Source organism: Coregonus lavaretus (assembly GCF_964263955.1).
Source record: "Coregonus lavaretus genome assembly, chromosome: 11".
Lineage (NCBI taxonomy): Eukaryota > Metazoa > Chordata > Actinopteri > Salmoniformes > Salmonidae > Coregonus > Coregonus lavaretus.
Genome location: NC_139998.1, coordinates 60,450,224 through 60,471,891, shown reverse-complemented (window position 1 = coordinate 60,471,891; position 21,668 = coordinate 60,450,224). Strand labels below are relative to the sequence as shown.

Below are 21,668 nucleotides of genomic sequence, written 5' to 3'. Positions count from 1 at the left end.
CCCCCTCTAGAGATAACATCCTGTTTGTTCCCCCTCTAGACATAACATCCTGTTTGTTCCCCCCGTAGAGATAACATCCTGTTTGTTCCCCCCGTAGAGATAACATCCTGTTTGTTCCCCCCGTAGAGATAACATCCTGTTTGTTCCCCCTCTAGAGATAACATCCTGTTTGTTCCCCCTCTAGAGATAACATCCTGTTTGTTCCCCCTCTAGAGATAACATCCTGTTTGTTCCCCCTCTAGAGATAACATCCTGTTTGTTCCCCCTCTAGAGATAACATCCTGTTTGTTCCCCCTCTAGAGATAACATCCTGTTTGTTCCCCCTCTAGAGATAACATCCTGTTTGTTCCCCCTCTAGAGATAACATCCTGTTTGTTCCCCCTCTAGAGATAACATCCTGTTTGTTCCCCCCGTAGAGATAACATCCTGTTTGTTCCTCCTCTAGAGATAACATCATGTTTGTTCCCCCTCTAGAGATAACATCCTGTTTGTTCCCCCTCTAGAGATAACATCCTGTTTGTTCCCCCGTAGAGATAACATCCTGTTTGTTCCCCCCGTAGAGATAACATCCTGTTTGTTCCCCCTCTAGAGATAACATCCTGTTTGTTCCCCCTCTAGAGATAACATCCTGTTTGTTCCCCCTCTAGAGATAACATCCTGTTTGTTCCCCCTCTAGAGATAACATCCTGTTTGTTCCCTCTGTAGAGATAACATCCTGTTTGTTCCCCCTCTAGAGATAACATCCTGTTTGTTCCCCCTCTAGAGATAACATCCTGTTTGTTCCCCCGTAGAGATAACATCCTGTTTGTTCCCCCTCTAGAGATAACATCCTGTTTGTTCCCCCTCTAGAGATAACATCCTGTTTGTTCCCCCTCTAGAGATAACATCCTGTTTGTTCCCCCGTAGAGATAACATCCTGTTTGTTCCCCCGTAGAGATAACATCCTGTTTGTTCCCCCCGTAGAGATAACATCCTGTTTGTTCCCCCGTAGAGATAACATCCTGTTTGTTCCCCCTGTAGAGATAACATCCTGTTTGTTCCCCCTGTAGAGATAACATCCTGTTTGTTCCCCCTGTAGAGATAACATCCTGTTTGTTCCCCCTGTAGAGATAACATCCTGTTTGTTCCCCCTCTAGAGATAACATCCTGTTTGTTCCCCCTGTAGAGATAACATCCTGTTTGTTCCCCCTCTAGAGATAACATCCTGTTTGTTCCCCCTGTAGAGATAACATCCTGTTTGTTCCCCCTGTAGAGATAACATCCTGTTTGTTCCCCCTGTAGAGATAACATCCTGTTTGTTCCCCCTCTAGAGATAACATTCTGCAACGGGAAGGAGACCGTAAAGAAGATATCATCAGTAAGTGATCTGTTTCTGGATTCAGCTTCTAGACTGCTGTGTATTGAATGCAGGACTGTAACCTGTGTGTGTGTTGCAGAGATGTTGGAGGACTCTCCTACCCTGTTAGAGGCTGATGATGTAGAGGACCTGTTCTCTCTGGCCCAGTATTACTGGAGCAAGACCCCTCTGTCTCTCAGAAAGGTAAAGTACTGTTATGGAGCCCTGTTCAATATAACTAACATGGAGCCCTGTTCAATATAACTAACATGGAGCCCTGTTCAATACAACTAACATGGAGCCCTGTTCAATATAACTAACATGGAGCCCTGTTCAATACAACTAACATGGAGCCCTGTTCAATATAACTAACATGGAGCCCTGTTCAATATAACTAACATGGAGCCCTGTTCAATATAACTAACATGGAGCCCTGTTCAATACAACTAACATGGAGCCCTGTTCAATATAACTAACATGGAGCCCTGTTCAATACAACTAACATGGAGCCCTGTTCAATATAACTAACATGGAGCCCTGTTCAATATAACTAACATGGAGCCCTGTTCAATATAACTAACATGGAGCCCTGTTCAATATAACTAACATGGAGCCCTGTTCAATATAACTAACATGGAGCCCTGTTCAATATAACTAACATGGAGCCCTGTTCAATATAACTAACATGGAGCCCTGTTCAATATAACTAACATGGAGCCCTGTTCAATATAACTAACATGGAGCCCTGTTCAATATAACTAACATGGAGCCCTGTTCAATATAACTAACATGGAGCCCTGTTCAATATAACTAACATGGAGCCCTGTTCAATATAACTAACATGGAGCCCTGTTCAATATAACTAACATGGAGCCCTGTTCAATATAACTAACATGGAGCCCTGTTCAATATAACTAACATGGAGCCCTGTTCAATACAACTAACATGGAGCCCTGTTCAATACAACTAACATGGAGCCCTGTTCAATATAACTAACATGGAGCCCTGTTCAATATAACTAACATGGAGCCCTGTTCAATATAACTAACATGGAGCCCTGTTCAATATAACTAACATGGAGCCCTGTTCAATATAACTAACATGGAGCCCTGTTCAATATAACTAACATGGAGCCCTGTTCAATATAACTAACATGGAGCCCTGTTCAATATAACTAACATGGAGCCCTGTTCAATATAACTAACATGGAGCCCTGTTCAATATAACTAACATGGAGCCCTGTTCAATATAACTAACATGGAGCCCTGTTCAATATAACTAACATGGAGCCCTGTTCAATATAACTAAAGTTGCTACATGCCCATGCAGTGATTGACAGTGTTGTGAGGGACGAATAAGCTATGAAAATGTCATTCTTGGAGAACACCTTTAAATTAAGCTGAAATGTGACTGTATTAAGCAGAATCTGTGAGTGTAGGAGAACCAGACTCTGTGAGTGTAGGAGAACCAGACTCTGTGAGTGTAGGAGAACCAGACTATGTGAGTGTAGGAGAACCAGACTCTGTGAGTGTAGGAGAACCAGACTCTGTGAGTGTAGGAGAACCAGACTCTGTGAGTGTAGGAGAACCAGACTCTGTGAGTGTAGGAGAACCAGACTCTGTGAATGTAGGAGAACCAGACTCTGTGAATGTAGGAGAACCAGACTCTGTGAGTGTAGGAGAACCAGACTCTGTGAGTGTAGGAGAACCAGACTCTGTGAGTGTAGGAGAACCAGACTCTGTGAGTGTAGGAGAACCAGACTCTGTGAGTGTAGGAGAACCAGACTCTGTGAGTGTAGGAGAACCAGACTCTGTGAGTGTAGGAGAACCAGACTCTGTGAGTGTAGGAGAACCAGACTCTGTGACCGTAGGAGAACCAGACTCTGTGACCGTAGGAGAACCAGACTCTGTGACTGTAGGCGAACCAGACTCTGTTACTCTCTTTCTGTAGGAGAACCAGAACTTGTTTGGGTCCAGCCTGGTGGCTCTGAAGGAGGAAGACATGGACCTGAGTCAGGCTCTCTGTCTCCCTGTGTCTGTCCCTGAGATACTGCAGGCCAACCAGCTGCAGCCTGTGAGTAGCAGCACCCCTGAGGTGCTGTCAAAAAGCATTTCAGTTGGTCTGAAAATGTTAGTGAAACATCAAATGGCTAATTACTGTAAGGATTAATGTAGCATTTTAGTAGCAATAACCAAACTGCAAATGACTTTGATATTCCTACTACGTCTCTATCGGCCTGACCCAGGAAGGGGTTCGGTTCTTTGTGGTGGACTGTCGACCTGCTGAGCAGTACAACGCTGGACATCTCTCTACTGCCTTTCACCTGGACTCAGACCTGGTGAGACCTGGGAGGGGGTGTGGTTGAGGGGCTGGGGGGGGTGGAGAGGAGACTGTAGAGGAGAATATGGAGGGGAGAATATGGAGAGGAGACTGGAGAGGATTCCCTATATAGTGCACTATATGGGTTCTGCTCTCTATGTAGGGAGCAGGCTGCCATTTGGGACCCAGCCGTAACCTTTTAGATGTTGCTGTGTGTGTCTAGATGCTGCAGAACCCATCAGAGTTCAGCCTATCAGTGAAGTCCCTCCTGGAGGCCCAGAAACAGAGTCTGGAGTCTGGCTCCATCGCTAGTGGAGAACATCTCTGCTTCATGGGCTCGGGGAGGGAGGAGGAGGACATGTACATGAACATGGTGCTGGCACACTTCCTACAGGTAGGAGAAGGATTAGACGGTGATTCATCCTACATACTGTTGGGCATTAGTTACATGCCTGTTATTACAATTCAACTTTTCTTATTACAATTCAACCATTTTTATTAACAATTCAACCTTCTTTTATAACAATTCAACCAATCTGTCGGTGCTAATGAGGGGTTTTCTCTCACAGAAAAACAAAGAATACATCAGTATCGCAAAAGGTGGTTTTATGGGTGAGTGTTATTATTAACATTTTTAACAATTAATAGAAGTACATTTATATAAATACTTACTTTGTTTTGATGGGTGCAAACCTAAATGAAACCATGTCTATCCTGTTGTGTTGTCCAGCTCTGCAGCAGCACCTAACAGACATCAATGTGGAGGGACCAGACAACTATGTCCACTGGATAGTCAGCACCTCTGGATCAGCTGAAGTGAGTTCACTGGAGCAGGTCATGGTAGCCACTGTCCAGGGAGAAGTGCACTGGAGCAGGTCATGGTAGCCACTGTCCAGGGAGAAGTGCACTGGAGCAGGTCATGGTAGCCACTGTCCAGGGAGAAGTGCACTGGAGCAGGTCATGGTAGCCACTGTCCAGGGAGAAGTGCACTGGAGCAGGTCATGGTAGCCACTATCCAGGGAGAAGTGCACTGGAGCAGGTCATGGTAGGCACTGTCCAGGGAGAAGTGCACTGGAGCAGGTCATGGTAGCCACTGTCCAGGGAGAAGTGCACTGGAGCAGGTCATGGTAGGCACTGTCCAGGGAGAAGTGCACTGGAGCAGGTCATGGTAGCCACTATCCAGGGAGAAGTGCACTGGAGCAGGTCATGGTAGCCACTGTCCAGGGAGAAGTGCACTGGAGCAGGTATGGTAGGCACTGTCCAGGGAGAAGTGCACTGGAGCAGGTCATGGTAGCCACTGTCCAGGGAGAAGTGCACTGGAGCAGGTCATGGTAGCCACTGTCCAGGGAGAAGTGCACTGGAGCAGGTCATGGTAGCCACTGTCCAGGGAGAAGTGCACTGGAGCAGGTCATGGTAGGCACTGTCCAGGGAGAAGTGCACTGGAGCAGGTCATGGTAGCCACTGTCCAGGGAGAAGTGCACTGGAGCAGGTCATGGTAGCCACTGTCCAGGGAGAAGTGCACTGGAGCAGGTCATGGTAGCCACTGTCCAGGGAGAAGTGCACTGGAGCAGGTAATGTTAGGCACTGTCCAGGGAGAAGTGCACTGGAGCAGGTCATGGTAGCCACTGTCCAGGGAGAAGTGCACTGGAGCAGGTCATTGTAGGCACTGTCCAGGGAGAAGTGCACTGGAGCAGGTCATGGTAGCCACTATCCAGGGAGAAGTGCACTGGAGCAGGTCATGGTAGCCACTATCCAGGGAGAAGTGCACTGGAGCAGGTCATGGTAGCCACTGTCCAGGGAGAAGTGCACTGGAGCAGGTCATGGTAGCCACTGTCCAGGGAGAAGTGCACTGGAGCAGGTCATGGTAGCCACTGTCCAGGGAGAAGTGCACTGGAGCAGGTCATGGTAGCCACTGTCCAGGGAGAAGTGCACTGGAGCAGGTCATGATAGCCACTGTCCAGGGAGAAGTGCACTGGAGCAGGTCATGGTAGCCACTGTCCAGGGAGAAGTGCACTGGAGCAGGTCATGGTAGCCACTGTCCAGGGAGAAGTGCACTGGAGCAGGTCATGGTAGCCACTGTCCAGGGAGAAGTGCACTGGAGCAGGTCATGGTAGCCACTGTCCAGGGAGAAGTGCACTGGAGCAGGTCATGGTAGGCACTGTCCAGGGAGAAGTGCACTGGAGCAGGTCATGGTAGCCACTGTCCAGGGTAAGTGCACTGGAGCAGGTCATGGTAGCCACTGTCCAGGGAGAAGTGCACTGGAGCAGGTCATGGTAGCCACTGTCCAGGGAGAAGTGCACTGGAGCAGGTCATGGTAGCCACTGTCCAGGGAGAAGTGCACTGGAGCAGGTCATGGTAGCCACTGTCTAGGGAGAAGTGCACTGGAGCAGGTCATGGTAGGCACTGTCCAGGGAGAAGTGCACTGGAGCAGGTCATGGTAGCCACTGTCCAGGGAGAAGTGCACTGGAGCAGGTCATGGTAGCCACTGTCCAGGGAGAAGTGCACTGGAGCAGGTCATGGTAGGCACTGTCCAGGGAGAAGTGCACTGGAGCAGGTCATGGTAGCCACTGTCCAGGGAGAAGTGCACTGGAGCAGGTCATGGTAGCCACTGTCCAGGGAGAAGTGCACTGGAGCAGGTCATGGTAGCCACTGTCCAGGGAGAAGTGCACTGGAGCAGGTCATTGTAGGCACTGTCCAGGGAGAAGTGCACTGGAGCAGGTCATGGTAGCCACTGTCCAGGGAGAAGTGCACTGGAGCAGGTCATGGTAGCCACTGTCCAGGGAGAAGTGCACTGGAGCAGGTCATGGTAGCCACTGTCCAGGGAGAAGTGCACTGGAGCAGTTCTGTCCCCTGTACTCACCTCATTCCCTTTCTGAGGAGATTCTGTTAGTCAGACTTCATATCATTCTCTCTATGAGAAAGACTGAGTTAAAGCCCAATGGACAATGTAGGAACCTACAAACATGATTAGTACATGTGTGAAGGGATTTAGGGCCATTTATAATGACATTTCCATTCCCAGATGAATCTTGTTGATACGTTCCTACATTCACAGCTTCAACTCTGTCTTTTCTCCTGTCCTCTATCTTGTTATTCATTATCTCTCTCTCTCAATTCAGTTAAACTGAACAAACATATAAATGCAACAATTTCAAAGATTTTACTGAGTTACAGTTCATGTGAGGAAATCAGTCATTTGAAATAAATTCATTAGGCCCTCATCCATGGATTTCACGACTGGAAATACAGATATGCGTCTATTATTCACAGATAACATTTTTTTTAAATGGGCCTCACAATGGGCCTCAGGATCTCGTCACGGTATCTCTGTGCATTCAAATTGCCATCGATAAAATGCAATTGTGTTTGTTGTCCATAGCTTATACCTGCCCATATCATAACCCCACCGCCACCATGGGGGCACTCTGTTCACAACATTGACATCAGCAAACCGCTCGCCCACATGACGCCATTCACATGGTCTGTGGTTGTGAGGCCGGTTGGACGTACTGCCAAATTCTCTAAAACGACGTTGGAGACGGCTTATGGTAGAGAAATTAACATTCAATTCTCTGGCAACAGCTCTGGTGGACATTCCTGCAGTCAGCATGCCAATTGCACGCTCCCTCAAAACTTTAGACATCTGTGGCATTGTGTTGTGCTACAAAACTGCACATTTTAGAGTGGCCTTTTATTGTCCCCAGCACAAGGTGCATCTGTGTAATGATCATGCTGTTTAATCAGCTTCTTGATATGCCACACCTGTCAGGTGGATGGATTATCTTGGCAAAGGAGAAATGCTCACTAACAGGGATGTAAACAAATTTGTGCGCACATTTGGGATCGTTTATTTCAGCTCATGAAACATGGGACCAACACTTTACATGTTGCGTTTATATTTTTGTTCAGTGTAGTATGCAGTTTGTTCGGCTTTGATGCCTCATGATTGAGTATTGCTCTGTTCAAGTAGGCTGTGATTTTGCTGTCATCTGATAGGGGTGTCAGTGGGCTGACTGTGAACGCTCTGAGAGACTCTGGGTTGAGGTCAGTGATAAAGTAGTCTACAGTACTACTGCCAAGAGATGAGCTATAGGTGTACCTACCATAGGAGTCCCCTCGAAGCCTACCATTGACTATGTACAGACCCAGCATGCGTCAGAGCTGCAGGACCTGTTTTTGTTGGTTGTTTTGTCATAGTTGTGCCTAGGGGGGCATATGGGGGAGGGAATGCTGTCACCTCCAGGTAGGTGTTTGTCCCCCTGTGTGCTGAGGGTGTCAGGTTCTTGTCCAGTTCTGGCATTTAGGTCGCCACAGACTAGTACATGTCCCTGGGTCTGGAAATTATTGATTTTCCCCTCCAGGATGGAGAAGCTGTCTTCATTAAAGTATGGGGATTCTAGTGGGTAGATATAGGTAGCACACAGGAGGACATTTTTCTCTGTTGAGATCATTTCCTTATTTATTTCTAGCCAAATGTAAAATGTTCCTGTTTTGATTAATTTAATAGAGTGAGTTAGGTCTGCTTTATACCAAATGAGCATACCCCCTGATATTCCAGGATGAAATAGTGAAGGCTTTGTGTTCCATAAAGTGTCTAATGTTGTTGGTCGTGTGGTTTGGCCTCAGGCCAGTAAGTGTGAGCAGAGCCTGCTGAGCATCTGGTACATGCCATTGGCTTGGGCTAGTGTAAGAGTGGGGGTTGGGCCTGTTTGCCTGCTCACGGCCTGGGCATATGTGTGACTTTCATGTTGAGGCCCTCTTTGCGGGGGTGGGGGGCATGGGGTGGGTAGGAGGGGCATAGGTCTGATCTGGGGGGGCCTATATGGAGTGTGGGCATGATTGGTTTGTGGGGGTATTGATTGGTTGGGGTGGGGGTGTGGATGTGGCTGGTGGTGCTGTGGTCTGAATGTAGGTCCTCTCGGCGGGGGTCCTCTATGTGTAGGTCCGGGTGGGGTCCCGCAGGTCTGGGAGAATGTCTCGCTGGTCTGGGTGGGGTGTCTGTTGATCTGTTGCTTCTGTGTGAGGTGTTGGGTCTGTGGTTGAGGGCGATATCCTTTAGGGTCCGGGTGAAGGTGGGCACTGCTGCCTTGTATAGGTGGACCTGGTCCTAAAGGCTGTTCACGTCCAGGGTGGAGTGGTGGGCCAGGTAGACATTTGGTTTTGAGGCACAGTCACGGGAAATACAGCGTCTACCCGCTGTATGGTTCCAGGGTGGAAAGCACTCTGATCCTCTCCTCCAGCACTCTGATCCTCTCCTCCAGCACTCTGATCCTCTCCTCCAGCACTCTGATCCTCTCCTCCAGCACTCTGATCCTCTCCTCCAGCACTCTGATCCTCTCCTCCAGCACTCTGATCCTCTCCTCCAGCACTCTGATCCTCTCCTCCAGCACTCTGATCCTCTCCTCCAGCACTCTGATCCTCTCCTCCAGCACTCTGATCCTCTCCTCCAGCACTCTGATCCTCTCCTCCAGTACTCTGATCCTCTCCTCTAGTGCTCTGTTCTTCCCCTGCTCTTTCTCCTGTTGATGTTGTGGGGTGGGGGAGTCTTCCTCTTTCTCCTGTTGATGTTGTGGGGTGGGGGAGTCTTCCTCTTTCTCCTGTTGGTGTTGTGGGGTGGGGGAGTCTTCCTCTTTCTCCTGTTGGTGTTGTGGGGTGGGGGAGTCTTCCTCTTTCTCCTGTTGGTGTTGTGGGGTGGGGGAGTCTTCCTCTTTCTCCTGTTGGTGTTGTGGGGTGGGGGAGTCTTCCTCTTTCTCCTGTTGATGTTGTGGGGTGGGGGAGTCTTCCTCTTTCTCCTGTTGATGTTGTGGGGTGGGGGAGTCTTCCTCTTTCTCCTGTTGGTGTTGTGGGGTGGGGGAGTCTTCCTCTTTCTCCTGTTGGTGTTGTGGGGTGGGGGAGTCTTCCTCTTTCTCCTGTTGGTGTTGTGGGGTGGGGGAGTCTTCCTCTTTCTCCTGTTGGTGTTGTGGGGTGGGGGAGTCTTCCTCTTTCTCCTGTTGATGTTGTGGGGTGGGGGAGTCTTCCTCAAGAAAGAGCTTCTCCTGCTGCTCTCCGTCTTTGATTCTATGAAAGTCCAGCTGAAACTGTTTGGGGATGCCCTGTACCAATACCACACTCTCCTGCCATTGTTGGGCTCAAGGGCTCAGTGCTAATTGAAGTTGCAGCCGGATCTGTTCTGTCCTAGCAAGCTTGGTAGCCTTAACTTAGCATTCAGTCCTTATAAAGTAAAATAGATTATTGTAATGTATTTTTCTTCTTGGCTTTAAAAGTAGCTTCAGACTAAACATTACTCACTCAGTTCCAGGTTGGATGGTGTTTTCAGACTAAACATTACTCACCCTGTTCCAGGTTGGATGGTGTTTTCAGACTAAACATTACTCACCCTGTTCCAGGTTGGATGGTGTTTTCAGACTAAACATTACTCACCCAGTTCCAGGTTGGATGGTGTTTTCAGACTAAACATGACTCACCCAGTTCCAGGTTGGAAGGTGTTTTCAGACTAAACATGACTCACTCAGGTGTTTTCAGGTGTCTGTTGTGCTTCTGTTGATGGTCGTTGGTTTGCCAGAGCATTTGCTGTATAGTCCTTGGGAATAAGAATCTTTGGTAGTAGAAATCCTTCCAGGTAATTTTGTCCAAGATCAGGTTGTAGGTTTGGAGTTTTGATTTGGAGTGAAGGTTATGTTGTGGAGAGTAGTATCCTGTAAATGTCCTTGTGGAAAAATCAAAGTTTATCTTACTCTAAATCTATCTTTTTGTAAGTCGCTCTGGATAAGAGCGTCTGCTAAATGACGAAAATGTAAATGTAAAAATTCAAGAGCTCATCTGCTAATGATCTCTTCTCTTCTCTTCTCTTCTCTTCTCTTCTCTTCTCTTCTCTTCTCTCTTTCTTTCTTTCTTTCTTTCTTTCTTTCTTTCTTTCTTTCTTTCTTTCTTTCTTTCTTTCTTTCTTTCTTTCTTTCTTTCTTTCTTTCTTTCTTTCTTTCTTTCTTTCTTTCTTTCTTTCTTTCTTTCTTTCTTTCTTTCTTTCTTTCTTTCTTTCTTTCTTTCTTTCTTTCTTTCTTTCTTTCTTTCTTTCTTTCTTTCTTTCTTTCTTTCTTTCTTTCTTTCTTTCTTTCTTTCTTTCTTTCTTTCTTTCTTTCTTTCCCCCACACACAGGGAGAGTCATTGAGCACCACAGGGGATAAAGGAGTCAAGTCTCTGGTCAACAAGATGACCTTTGCCCTCAAGTCCAAGTCTGTCATAGCGAAGGAGAAGATGATAAGCTTCATGGAGAACACCGCTACACCTGTGGACAGGTAAGATCCTCCTCCTACTGTCTGTTAATATGGACAGGTAAGATCCTCCTCCTACTGTCTGTTAATATGGACAGGCAAGATCCTCCTCCTACTGTCTGTTAATATGGACAGGTAAGATCCTCCTCCTACTGTCTGTTAATATGGACAGGTAAGATCCTCCTCCTACTGTCTGTTAATATGGACAGGTAAGATCCTCCTCCTACTGTCTGTTAATATGGACAGGTAAGATCCTACTGTCTGTTAATATGGACAGGTAAGATCCTCCTCCTACTGTCTGTTAATATGGACAGGTAAGATCCTCCTCCTACTGTCTGTTAATATGGACAGGTAAGATCCTCCTCCTACTGTCTGTTAATATGGACAGGTAAGATCCTCCTCCTACTGTCTGTTAATATGGACAGGTAAGATCCTCCTCCTACTGTCTGTTAATATGGACAGGTAAGATCCTGTCCTAACATGGTCATATTAAAAACATGCCTTCATTAAAGCCTTCCTTGCTCAGGACTCATCCCTCCCTTGAGTAATTTGTGTTATTTATATCTAATCAGGGGATAATGATGGACTTCACTCCTGTAATTCAATTTTCATAATGACTTAATTAATTAAACCCCTCATCGTTGTGCCTTAATTTAACCCCTCATCGTTGTGCCTTAATTTAACCCCTCATTGCTGTGCCTTAATTGAACCCCTCATCGTTGTGCCTTAATTTAACCCCTCATCGCTGTGCCTTAATTTAACCCCCTCATCTCATTGCGCCTTAATTTAACCCCTCATCGTTGTGCCTTAATTTAACCCCTCATCGTTGTGCCTTAATTTAACCCCCTCATCTCATTGTGCCTTAATTTAACCCCTCATCGTTGTGCCTTAATTTAACCCCCTCATCTCGTTGTGCCTTAATTTAACCCCTCATTGCTGTGCCTTAATTTAACCCCTCATCGTTGTGCCTTAATTTAACCCCTCATCGTTGTGCCTTAATTTAACCCCTCATCGCTGTGCCTTAATTTAACCCCCTCATCTCATTGCGCCTTAATTTAACCCCTCATCGTTGTGCCTTAATTTAACCCCTCATCGTTGTGCCTTAATTTAACCCCTCATCGCTGTGCCTTAATTTAACCCCCTCATCTCATTGCGCCTTAATTTAACCCCTCATCGTTGTGCCTTAATTTAACCCCTCATCGTTGTGCCTTAATTTAACCCCCTCATCTCATTGTGCCTTAATTTAACCCCTCATCGTTGTGCCTTAATTTAACCCCCTCATCTCATTGTGCCTTAATTTAACCCCTCATTGCTGTGCCTTAATTTAACCCCTCATCGTTGTGCCTTAATTTAACCCCTCATCGTTGTGCCTTAATTTAACCCCTCATCGCTGTGCCTTAATTTAACCCCCTCATCTCATTGTGCCTTAATTTAACCCCTCATCGTTGTGCCTTAATTTAACCCCCTCATCTCATTGTGCCTTAATTTAACCCCTCATTGCTGTGCCTTAATTTAACCCCTCATCGTTGTGCCTTAATTTAACCCCTCATCGTTGTGCCTTAATTTAACCCCTCATCGCTGTGCCTTAATTTAACCCCCTCATTTCATTGTGCCTTAATTTAACCCTTCATCGCTGTGCCTTAATTTAACCCCCTCATCTCATTGCGCCTTAATTTAACCCCTCATCGTTGTGCCTTAATTTAACCCCCTCATCGTGCCTTAATTTAACCCCTCATTGCTGTGCCTTAATTTAACCCCTCATCGCTGTGCCTTAATTTAACCCCCTCATCTCATTGTGCCTTAATTTAACCCCTCATTGCTGTGCCTTAATTTAACCCCTCATCTCATTGTGCCTTAATTTAACCCCTCATCGTTGTGCCTTAATTTAACCCCCTCATCGCTGTGCCTTAATTTAACCCCTCATCGCTGTACCTTAATTTAACCCCCTCATCGCTGTGCCTTAATTTAACCCCTCATTGCTGTGCCTTAATTTAACCCCCTCATCTCATTGTGCCTTAATTTAACCCCTCATCTCATTGTGCCTTAATTTAACCCCTCATCGTTGTGCCTTAATTTAACCCCCTCATCGTTGTGCCTTAATTTAACCCCCTCATCTCATTGTGCCTTAATTTAACCCCCTCATCTCATTGTGCCTTAATTTAACCCCTCATCATTGTGCCTTAATTTAACCCCTAATCTTTATGCCTTAATTTAACCCCCTCATCTCATTGTGCCTTAATTGAACCCCTCATTGCTGTGCCTTAATTTAACCCCCTCATCTCATTGTGCCTTAATTGAACCCCTCATTGCTGTGCCTTAATTTAAACCCCTCATCGTTGTGCCTTAATTGAACCCCTCATCGCTGTGCCTTAATTTAACCCCTCATTGCTGTGCCTTAATTTAACCCCCTCATCTCATTGTGCCTTAATTTAACCCCTCATCGCTGTGCCTTAATTTAACCCCCTCATCTCATTGCGCCTTAATTTAACCCTTCATTGCTGTGCCTTAATTTAACCCCCTCATCTCATTGTGCCTTAATTTAACCCCTTATCGTTGTACCTTAATTTAACCCCCTCATCTCATTGTGCCTTAATTGAACCCCTCATCTCATTGTGCCTTAATTTAACCCCCTCATCTCATTGTGCCTTAATTTAACCCCTCATCATTGTGCCTTAATTTAACCCCCTCATCTCATTGTGCCTTAATTGAACCCCTCATTGCTGTGCCTTAATTTAACCCCCTCATCTCATTGTGCCTTAATTGAACCCCTCATCGCTGTGCCTTAATTTAACCCCTCATTGCTGTGCCTTAATTTAACCCCCTCATCTCATTGTGCCTTAATTTAACCCCTCATCGCTGTGCCTTAATTTAACCCCCTAATCTCATTGCGCCTTAATTTAACCCTTCATTGCTGTGCCTTAATTTAACCCCCTCATCTCATTGTGCCTTAATTTAACTCCTCATCGTTGTGCCTTAATTTAACCCCCTCATCGTTGTGCCTTAATTTAACCCCCTCATCTCATTGTGCCTTAATTTAACCCCCTCATCTCATTGTGTCTTAATTTAACCCCTCATCATTGTGCCTTAATTTAACCCCTAATCTTTATGCCTTAATTTAACCCCCTCATCTCATTGTGCCTTAATTGAACCCCTCATTGCTGTGCCTTAATTTAACCCCCTCATCTCATTGTGCCTTAATTGAACCCCTCATCGCTGTGCCTTAATTTAACCCCTCATTGCTGTGCCTTAATTTAACCCCCTCATCTCATTGTGCCTTAATTGAACCCCTCATCGCTGTGCCTTAATTTAACCCCCTCATCTCATTGTGCCTTAATTGAACCCCTCATTGCTGTGCCTTAATTGAACCCCTCATCTCATTGTGCCTTAATTTAACCCCTCATCGCTGTGCCTTAATTTAACCCCCTCATCTCATTGTGCCTTAATTGAACCCCTCATCGTTGTGCCTTAATTTAACCCCTCATCGTTGTGCCTTAATTTAACCCCTCATTGCTGTGCCTTAATTTAACCCCCTCATCGTTGTGCCTTAATTTAACCCCTCATCGTTGTGCCTTAATTTTACCCCTCATCGCTGTGCCTTAATTTAACCCCCTCATCTCATTGTGCCTTAATTGAACCCCTCATTGCTGTGCCTTAATTTAACCCCCTCATCTCATTGTGCCTTAATTGAACCCCTCATCGCTGTGCCTTAATTGAACCCCTCATTGCTGTGCCTTAATTTAACCCCCTCATCTCATTGTGCCTTAATTTAACCCCTCATCGCTGTGCCTTAATTTAACCCCCTCATCTCATTGTGCCTTAATTGAACCCCTCATCGCTGTACCTTAATTTAACCCCTCATCGTTGTGCCTTAATTTAACCCCTCATTGCTGTGCCTTAATTTAACCCCCTCATCGCTGTGCCTTAATTTAACACCCTCATCTCATTGTGCCTTAATTGAACCCCTCATCGTTGTGCCTTAATTTAACCCCTCATTGCTGTGCCTTAATTTAACCCCCTCATCGCTGTGCCTTAATTTAACACCCTCATCTCATTGTGCCTTAATTTAACCCCCTCATCTCATTGTGCCTTAATTGAACCCCTCATTGCTGTGCCTTAATTTAACCCCCTCATCTCATTGTGCCTTAATTTAACCCCTCATCGCTGTACCTTAATTTAACCCCTCATCGTTGTGCCTTAATTTAACCCCCTCATTGCTGTGCCTTAATTTAACCCCCTCATCGTTGTGCCTTAATTTAACCCCCTCATTGCTGTGCCTTAATTTAACCCCTCATCGCTGTACCTTAATTTAACCCTTCATCCCTCTGCCTTGTGTATTCCATGCTAGAATGTCTTTCACTCTCCCCTGGCCAGAGAAGGGGGTCCCTGACCGGTAAGACTCTCCCAGCAGCATGATGATCTCTGGTGCCTGTTGCCCCGTCTCATTCCTGCTCTGTCCCTCTTACAGCCTGGGGATCAGAGGGCAGTTGGTAATGGAGCTGTGCTTTACCCACACCATGTCTCCTATCACACTGCTCCAATCCTCACACCATGTCCCCTATCACACTGTTCCTATCCTCACACCATGTCCCCTATCACACTGTTCCTATCCTCACACCATGTCCCCTATCACACTGCTCCTATCCTCACACCATGTCCCCTATCACACTGCTCCTATCCTTACCCACACCATGTCCCCTATCACACTGCTCCTATCCTCACACCATGTCCCCTATCACACTGCTCCTATCCTCACACCATGTCCCCTATCACACTGTTCCTATCCTCACACCATGTCCCCTATCACACTGCTCCTATCCTCACACCATGTCCCCTATCACACTGCTCCTATCCTCACACCATGTCCCCTATCACACTGCTCCTATCCTCACACCATGTCCCCTATCACACTGCTCCTATCCTCACACCATGTCCCCTATCACACTGCTCCTATCCTCACACCATGTCCCCTATCACTCTGCTCCTATCCTTACCCACACCATGTCCCCTATCACACTGCTCCTATCCTTACCCACACCATGTCCCCATCACACTGCTCCTATCCTCACACCATTTCCCCTATCACACTGCTCCTATCCTTACCCACACCATGTCCCCTATCACACTGCTCCTATCCTCACACCATGTCCCCTATCACACTGTTCCTATCCCTTACCCACACCATGTCCCCTATCACACTGCTCCTATCCTCACACCATGTCCCCTATCACACTGCTCCTATCCTCACACCATGTCCCCTATCACACTGCTCCTATCCTCACACCATGTCCCCTATCACACTGCTCCTATCCTCACACCATGTCCCCTATCACACTGCTCCTATCCTCACACCATGTCCCCTATCACACTGCTCCTATCCTCACCCACACCATGTCCCCTATCACACTGCTCCTATCCTTACCCACACCATGTCCCCTATCACACTGCTCCTATCCTCACACCATGTCCCCTATCACACTGCTCCTATCCTCACACCATGTCTCCTATCACACTGCTCCTATCCTCACACCATGTCCCCTATCACACTGCTCCTATCCTTACCCACACCATGTCTCCTATCACACTGCTCCAATCCTCACACCATGTCCCCTATCACACTGTTCCTATCCTCACACCATGTCCCCTATCACACTGCTCCTATCCTCACACCATGTCCCCTATCACACTGCTCCTATCCTCACACCATGTCCCCTATCACACTGTTCCTATCCTCACACCATGTCCCCTATCACACTGCTCCTATCCTCACACCATGTCCCCTATCACACTGCTCCTATCCTCACACCATGTCCCCTATCACACTGCTCCTATCCTCACACCATGTCCCCTATCACACTGCTCCTATCCTCACACCATGTCCCCTATCACACTGCTCCTATCCTCACACCATGTCCCCTATCACTCTGCTCCTATCCTTACCCACACCATGTCCCCTATCACACTGCTCCTATCCTTACCCACACCATGTCCCCATCACACTGCTCCTATCCTCACACCATTTCCCCTATCACACTGCTCCTATCCTTACCCACACCATGTCCCCTATCACACTGCTCCTATCCTCACACCATGTCCCCTATCACACTGTTCCTATCCCTTACCCACACCATGTCCCCTATCACACTGCTCCTATCCTCACACCATGTCCCCTATCACACTGCTCCTATCCTCACACCATGTCCCCTATCACACTGCTCCTATCCTCACACCATGTCCCCTATCACACTGCTCCTATCCTCACACCATGTCCCCTATCACACTGCTCCTATCCTCACACCATGTCCCCTATCACACTGCTCCTATCCTTACCCACACCATGTCCCCTATCACACTGCTCCTATCCTTACCCACACCATGTCCCCTATCACACTGCTCCTATCCTCACACCATGTCCCCTATCACACTGCTCCTATCCTCACACCATGTCTCCTATCACACTGCTCCTATCCTCACACCATGTCTCCTATCACACTGCTCCTATCCTCACACCATGTCTCCTATCACACTGCTCCTATCCCCACACCATGTCCCCTATCACACTGCTCCAATCCTCACACCATGTCTCCTATCACACTGCTCCTATCCTCACACCATGTCCCCTATCACACTGCTCCTATCCTCACACCATGTCCCCTATCACACTGCTCCTATCCTCACATCATGTCCCCTATCACACTGCTCCTATCCTCACACCATGTCCCCTATCACACTGCTCCTATCCTCACACCATGTCCCCTATCACACTGCTCCTATCCTCACACCATGTCCCCTATCACACTGCTCCTATCCTTACCCACACCATGTCCCCTATCACACTGCTCCTATCCTCACACCATGTCCCCTATCACACTGCTCCTTTCCTCACACCATGTCCCCTATCACACTGCTCCTATCCTTACCCACACCATGTCTCCTATCACACTGCTCCTATCCTTACCCACACCATGTCCCCTATCACACTGCTCCTATCCTCACACCATGTCCCCTATCACACTGCTCCTATCCTCACACCATGTCCCCTATCACACTGCTCCTATCCTCACACCATGTCCCCTATCACACTGCTCCTATCCTCACACCATGTCTCCTATCACACTGCTCCTATCCTCACACCATGTCCCCTATCACACTGCTCCTATCCTCACACCATGTCCCCTATCACACTGCTCCTATCCTCACACCATGTCCCCTATCACACTGCTCCTATCCTCACACCATGTCCCCTATCACACTGCTCCTATCCTCACACCATGTCCCCTATCACACTGCTCCTATCCTCACACCATGTCCCCTATCACACTGCTCCTATCCTCACACCATGTCCCCTATCACACTGCTCCTATCCTTACCCACACCATGTCCCCTATCACACTGCTCCTATCCTCACACCATGTCCCCTATCACACTGCTCCTTTCCTCACACCATGTCCCCTATCACACTGCTCCTATCCTTACCCACACCATGTCTCCTACCACACTGCTCCTATCCTTACCCACACCATGTCCCCTATCACACTGCTCCTATCCTTACCCACACCATGTCCCCTATCACACTGCTCCTATCCTCACACCATGTCCCCTATCACACTGCTCCTATCCTCACACCATGTCCCCTATCACACTGCTCCTATCCTCACACCATGTCCCCTATCACACTGCTCCTATCCTCACACCATGTCCCCTATCACACTGCTCCTATCCTTACCCACACCATGTCCCCTATCACACTGCTCCTATCCTTACCCACACCATGTCCCCTATCACACTGCTCCTATCCTCACACCATGTCCCCTATCACACTGCTCCTATCCTTACCCACACCATGTCTCCTATCACACTGCTCCTATCCTTACCCACACCATGTCCCCTATCACACTGCTCCTATCCTTACCCACACCATGTCCCCTATCACTCTGCTCCTATCCTCACACCATGTCCCCTATCACACTGCTCCTATCCTCACACCATGTCCCCTATCACACTGCTCCTATCCTTACCCACACCATGTCCCCTATCACACTGCTCCTATCCTTACCCACACCATGTCCCCTATCACACTGCTCCTATCCTTACCCACACCATGTCCCCTATCACACTGCTCCTATCCTCACACCATGTCCCCTATCACACTGCTCCTATCCTCACACCGTGTTCCCATCACACTGCTCCTATCCTCACACATGTCTCCTATCACACTGCTCCTATCCTCACACCATGTCCCCTATCACACTGCTCCTATCCTCACACCATGTCCCCTATCACACTGCTCCTATCCTCACACCATGTCTCCTATCACACTGCTCCTATCCTCACACCATGTCCCCTATCACACTGCTCCTATCCTTACCCACACCATGTCCCCTATCACACTGCTCCTATCCTTACCCACACCATGTCCCCTATCACACTGCTCCTATCCTTACCCACACCATGTCCCCTATCACACTGCTCCTATCCTCACACCATGTCCCCTATCACACTGCTCCTATCCTCACACCATGTCTCCTATCACACTGCTCCTATCCTCACACCATGTCTCCTATCACACTGCTCCTATCCTCACACCATGTCTCCTATCACACTGCTCCTATCCCCACACCATGTCCCCTATCACACTGCTCCAATCCTCACACCATGTCTCCTATCACACTGCTCCTATCCTCACACCATGTCCCCTATCACACTGCTCCTATCCTCACACCATGTCCCCTATCACACTGCTCCTATCCTTACCCACACCATGTCCCCTATCACACTGCTCCTATCCTCACACCATGTCCCCTATCACACTGCTCCTTTCCTCACACCATGTCCCCTATCACACTGCTCCTATCCTTACCCACACCATGTCTCCTATCACACTGCTCCTATCCTTACCCACACCATGTCCCCTATCACACTGCTCCTATCCTTACCCACACCATGTCCCCTATCACACTGCTCCTATCCTCACACCATGTCCCCTATCACACTGCTCCTATCCTCACACCATGTCCCCTATCACACTGCTCCTATCCTCACACCATGTCCCCTATCACACTGCTCCTATCCTCACACCATGTCCCCTATCACACTGCTCCTATCCTTACCCACACCATGTCCCCTATCACACTGCTCCTATCCTCACACCATGTCCCCTATCACACTGCTCCTATCCTCACACCATGTCCCCTATCACACTGCTCCTATCCTTACCCACACCATGTCTCCTATCACACTGCTCCTATCCTTACCCACACCATGTCCCCTATCACACTGCTCCTATCCTTACCCACACCATGTCCCCTATCACTCTGCTCCTATCCTCACACCATGTCCCCTATCACACTGCTCCTATCCTCACACCATGTCCCCTATCACACTGCTCCTATCCTTACCCACACCATGTCCCCTATCACACTGCTCCTATCCTTACCCACACCATGTCCCCTATCACACTGCTCCTATCCTTACCCACACCATGTCCCCTATCACACTGCTCCTATCCTCACACCATGTCCCCTATCACACTGCTCCTATCCTCACACCGTGTTCCCATCACACTGCTCCTATCCTCACACATGTCTCCTATCACACTGCTCCTATCCTCACACCATGTCCCCTATCACACTGCTCCTATCCTCACACCATGTCCCCTATCACACTGCTCCTATCCTCACACCATGTCTCCTATCACACTGCTCCTATCCTCACACCATGTCCCCTATCACACTGCTCCTATCCTTACCCACACCATGTCCCCTATCACACTGCTCCTATCCTTACCCACACCATGTCCCCTATCACACTGCTCCTATCCTTACCCACACCATGTCCCCTATCACACTGCTCCTATCCTCACACCATGTCCCCTATCACACTGCTCCTATCCTTACCCACACCATGTCCACTATCACACTGCTCCTATCCTTACCCACACCATGTCCCCTATCACACTGTTCCTATCCTCACACCATGTCCCCTATCACACTGCTCCTATCCTCACACCATGTCCCCTATCACACTGCTCCTATCCTCACACCATGTCCCCTATCACACTGCTCCTATCCTCACACCATGTCCCCTATCACACTGCTCCTATCCTCACACCATGTCCCCTATCACACTGCTCCTATCCTCACACCATGTCCCCTATCACTCTGCTCCTATCCTTACCCACACCATGTCCCCTATCACACTGCTCCTATCCTTACCCACACCATGTCCCCATCACACTGCTCCTATCCTCACACCATTTCCCCTATCACACTGCTCCTATCCTTACCCACACCATGTCCCCTATCACACTGCTCCTATCCTCACACCATGTCCCCTATCACACTGTTCCTATCCCTTACCCACACCATGTCCCCTATCACACTGCTCCTATCCTCACACCATGTCCCCTATCACACTGCTCCTATCCTCACACCATGTCCCCTATCACACTGCTCCTATCCTCACACCATGTCCCCTATCACACTGCTCCTATCCTCACACCATGTCCCCTATCACACTGCTCCTATCCTCACACCATGTCCCCTATCACACTGCTCCTATCCTCACCCACACCATGTCCCCTATCACACTGCTCCTATCCTTACCCACACCATGTCCCCTATCACACTGCTCCTATCCTCACACCATGTCCCCTATCACACTGCTCCTATCCTCACACCATGTCTCCTATCACACTGCTCCTATCCTCACACCATGTCCCCTATCACACTGCTCCTATCCTTACCCAC

General features: G+C 48.0%; 1 protein-coding gene across 3 annotated transcripts in view; it reads left to right on the top strand.

Moving 5' to 3' along the window:
- The window catches only part of LOC311136975 (TBC1 domain family member 23), a 117,602-nt gene that overhangs the window by 38,009 nt on the left and 57,925 nt on the right, over positions 1 to 21,668 (top strand). For 2 of the 3 annotated variants that reach the window (XR_014613910.1, XM_084171311.1), the window contains exons 7-15: positions 1,311 to 1,357; positions 1,437 to 1,540; positions 3,287 to 3,409; positions 3,582 to 3,674; positions 3,879 to 4,049; positions 4,225 to 4,267; positions 4,386 to 4,471; positions 10,808 to 10,947; positions 15,269 to 15,313. Coding sequence is in view for 2 of the 3 variants with exons in the window: in XM_084171311.1 (XP_084027437.1) it covers positions 1,311 to 1,357; positions 1,437 to 1,540; positions 3,287 to 3,409; positions 3,582 to 3,674; positions 3,879 to 4,049; positions 4,225 to 4,267; positions 4,386 to 4,471; positions 10,808 to 10,947; positions 15,269 to 15,313 (852 nt within the window). In the remaining variant the exon portion in view is untranslated. The remainder of the gene's footprint in view (positions 1 to 1,310; positions 1,358 to 1,436; positions 1,541 to 3,286; positions 3,410 to 3,581; positions 3,675 to 3,878; positions 4,050 to 4,224; positions 4,268 to 4,385; positions 4,472 to 10,807; positions 10,948 to 15,268; positions 15,314 to 21,668) is intronic. The other variant, XM_084171312.1, reaches the window with a different exon arrangement.